Source organism: Buceros rhinoceros, unplaced genomic scaffold (assembly GCF_000710305.1).
Source record: "Buceros rhinoceros silvestris isolate BGI_N320 unplaced genomic scaffold, ASM71030v1 scaffold15581, whole genome shotgun sequence".
Lineage (NCBI taxonomy): Eukaryota > Metazoa > Chordata > Aves > Bucerotiformes > Bucerotidae > Buceros > Buceros rhinoceros.
The window spans coordinates 4271-7388 of record NW_010392622.1 but is presented as its reverse complement, the minus strand read 5'-3'; the positions used below and the strand labels follow the sequence as shown (position 1 = coordinate 7388).

The window sequence follows — 3118 nt, the reverse complement described above, 5'->3', positions numbered from 1 at the left end:
GGTCGCACTCGTAGGTAGCCAAGGGGTGCAGCCCCGCCGTGGCGTTGGCCCCGTGCCACGACACCCCCAGGCACTGCATGGCCCCCACGTTGAAGAGGCGGTTTCGCGAGACCCATTTCCACTGCTGGGCTGGGGCGCTGGCATTGCAGCCCTTGGCGAGTCTCACCAGCGAGTCCTTCGTCTCCAGGCAGCCCTGTGCGCCCGTGTTGTAGATGAGGAAGACTTTGGAGTCTGGGTAAAAAAACAGAGGAGAAAGGTTAAAGCATTGCTGAGGATTCGGCATCACACCATGCGCTGCCAGAGCATCCTGGCTCCCTCCCTGTGCACATTAGGTTCTGGGGTGTCCCCCACGCACAGCACCCGGCTCACCAGGGGCCACCACTTCCCCGCAGAAGTAACCCCGGGGTTGCCCTGAAGCCTGTCCTCAGGGTGATGGGCTCCAGGCAGGGTGTTTGCACCCAGAGCTGGCCAAAGCCTGTGTCATCCCCAAGAAGCAACAGCAAGCGGCTTTCAGGCTCCGGAGCTGCCTCACAGAGCTCGCCTGCTCTAACAGCATCCTCAGAGACGTTCAAACTTGGGTGTCCCATCGGCAGCACCCGGCTGCAGCGTTCCCAGGCACCGCAGTGAGCCCCACTCCGGTGCCGGAGGAGCCCACGCCAGCGCCTTCAGCACCGGACATCTGCTCCGGGCGGAGAAACACAGAGCTGGGAAGTAGCGAGTGTGTCCGTCACTTTTATGAGTATTTGGGGACCTGTTAAAAAAACTGTGGAGCAAGCAAGAACGTCGGGGGACGGTCTCCCAGCGCATGAGCGGGGTGTGATGGAAAACAGCTGCAGGCAGCCGCGGCTCCTGCGGGCACAGCCCCAGCAAACACGAAATGTGGCACCGGGACCCTCAGAAATGCCAGCCCAGGCGCTGGGAGGCAGCAGCAGAGCGAGGGGAATTGCTGCCAGCAGATAAAGCGCTAGCGCAGCTACGGAGGGGAGAAAGGCCAGTCTCAACCCCACGGTCCTGCCCTGCAATGACCCAACCCTGCACCCCACAGCAATTCCCCAACCCCCAGCATCGCCGAGGACCACCCCAGCACAGGAATCCACCTCCAAACCTGTATAAACCAGTAAACCCAGGACATCACACTGGGACACGGTGCTCCAGCTGATGTGTCATTTTTAAAAGATATTTTATTTCCTCGACTGCACGTTCCTAAGCAAAAAGCCACCCCGGGGCTCTGCACAGCCGCTTCTTGCCCCAACGCCCCAGCAAAAAGCTGCCCAAAGCAGCACGCTGACACGACGACTTTTGTCGGGGATTTTTTCTGTTTTAAGAGCGACCATCTTTTTTCCACCACAAGAATTCACGAGAAGTCAAAGCGAATTCATGGGCCTCGCTATATTTAGCTTTGGTTTGCTTTGGTTTTTTGCCATTGTATGAATTTTTTGGGCTGAAAAAGTTTTCATTTCCTATTCCCCCGAAACCTCACCCTGCCCCAGCTCTGTTGTTGCAGGCAGCTCCGGCACATTCGATCAACAAACATCTCAGCTCAACAAACTTTCCATTTCAAGGGGAATGGAGAAGGAAGAACATCCCCATGCCATTTCAGAGCTTCAGCATCGACCCGGCTCCAGAGAAGACATGATGTAAAAGGGCCGTTCCCCAGCCAAGATGACATCAGCGATGACCTCAAATAAACAGAAGTGACGCCTGTTCACATGGCTCTCTGGGGAGCAGACTGTGCACATGCAACAGAAAAAGGCAACGGCTGAAGAAGAAATATTTCTCTGAAAATATGTTTCAAATTGCGGCAAATGAGAAAATAAGCAAAAACTCAGAGGGGGCTGATTTGGGCTGGCTGAAGCTCCGGTCCCTTACACCAGCACTGGTGTTTTCCCAACCGGAGCAGATATGGACACCAGGAGACCAGCTCGTCCCCCACCAAACACCTGTCTCGCCATCACCATGGCATCACCCAGCCCATCACCCCCCCTTCCCACACAGTGAGGGGTGGTGCCACCCACCACCAGCACCGGGGACATGCCGGGGGGTCTTTAATCCCTTCTAGGATGATGCAGCATCAGTGCCGTGACCTGCTGGACCCAAGCACCAGCGCTCGCCAGGATGAGGCCTCTGCGGGTCACAGGCTGATGCCGCAGCTTTGGAAGGAGCCAAACACCAGCCCTTCGGTGCTAGGACTAGAGAGAGCTGCTCTGCTGCGAGCACCACCACAGCCGTTAGCAGCAGGGGTCAGCAATGGGACAGACTTCTCCGCTTATCTGCTAACCCAGCTTTGCAAGAAAAAATTAATAGCACGTTGGAAAAGCCCTGGAGCCAGCCCTGGAGTCGGTATCAGGGTGCTCAGCACCGCGTCGGGGCCGTGCAGCACCGTGTGAGGGCAACACTCGACAGTAGCCACGCAGTGACATGGCTCAGAGGAAGCTGTCCAGACTGGAGAGGGCAGACCCAGGGCTGGGAAATCACAAAATAACCATTTTACTCTAAAAAGAGAACCTGGAGGTGGAAAATTATAAGCTAAGGGGTTTGGTTCTGCCCTCGCACTCTGCAGGCAGTTCAGTCCACGGCCCCTCTGCTCGAAGCAGGAAGGAAAGGCCACCCAACGCGGCCTCCCCGTCTCCTCTGTGCCTGGAGGAACACAGGAAAGCCTCAGCACTGGCTCAGCCCTCACACCTCCCCAGTGCTTCCACCTTCTCCCCTTGAAAAAGCACTGGGCACCCACAGTGGGGGGCTGCTCCCGGCGGGGACAACCAGCAGGAGCTCAACACGTCAGCAAAGGCACGGGCAGTGCTTCACCCAAAATATGCTTCTCTTCCACTTCTTCATAGGGGATCTGGGGCTGACTTGACCCTTGTCTGGGTCTGTGACAGTGGCAGCGGTGCTCGGCCTGACCCCTAACGCACCGAAAGGAGCTTTCAGCCTCCCTGACCCCAGCCCCCCGCAGCACGGCCAAGCCCAATGGGCTCCGGCACCGACGGAACACAGAGCTCCCCAGCAGAGCACCAGGACTTTTTCTGTATGGTCCCAACCATCTCCCAGCCACCACTCGCAGAGAAACCCCCGAAATGTGGCTGCAGGCTCCCTGGCACAGAGCAACAGACCCGGCGGC

The 3118-nt window shown here is 57.6% G+C and overlaps 1 protein-coding gene across 1 annotated transcript in view; it reads right to left on the bottom strand.

The window, feature by feature from the left end:
* The window catches only part of MRC2 (mannose receptor, C type 2), a gene marked incomplete at both ends in the record, with an annotated part of 11489 nt that extends 11258 nt beyond the window's left edge, over positions 1-231 (bottom strand). The window contains one exon of the mRNA XM_010144564.1: positions 19-231. Coding sequence (XP_010142866.1) covers positions 19-231 — 213 coding nt within the window. The remainder of the gene's footprint in view (positions 1-18) is intronic.
* Between the last annotated feature and the right edge of the window lie 2887 nt (positions 232-3118).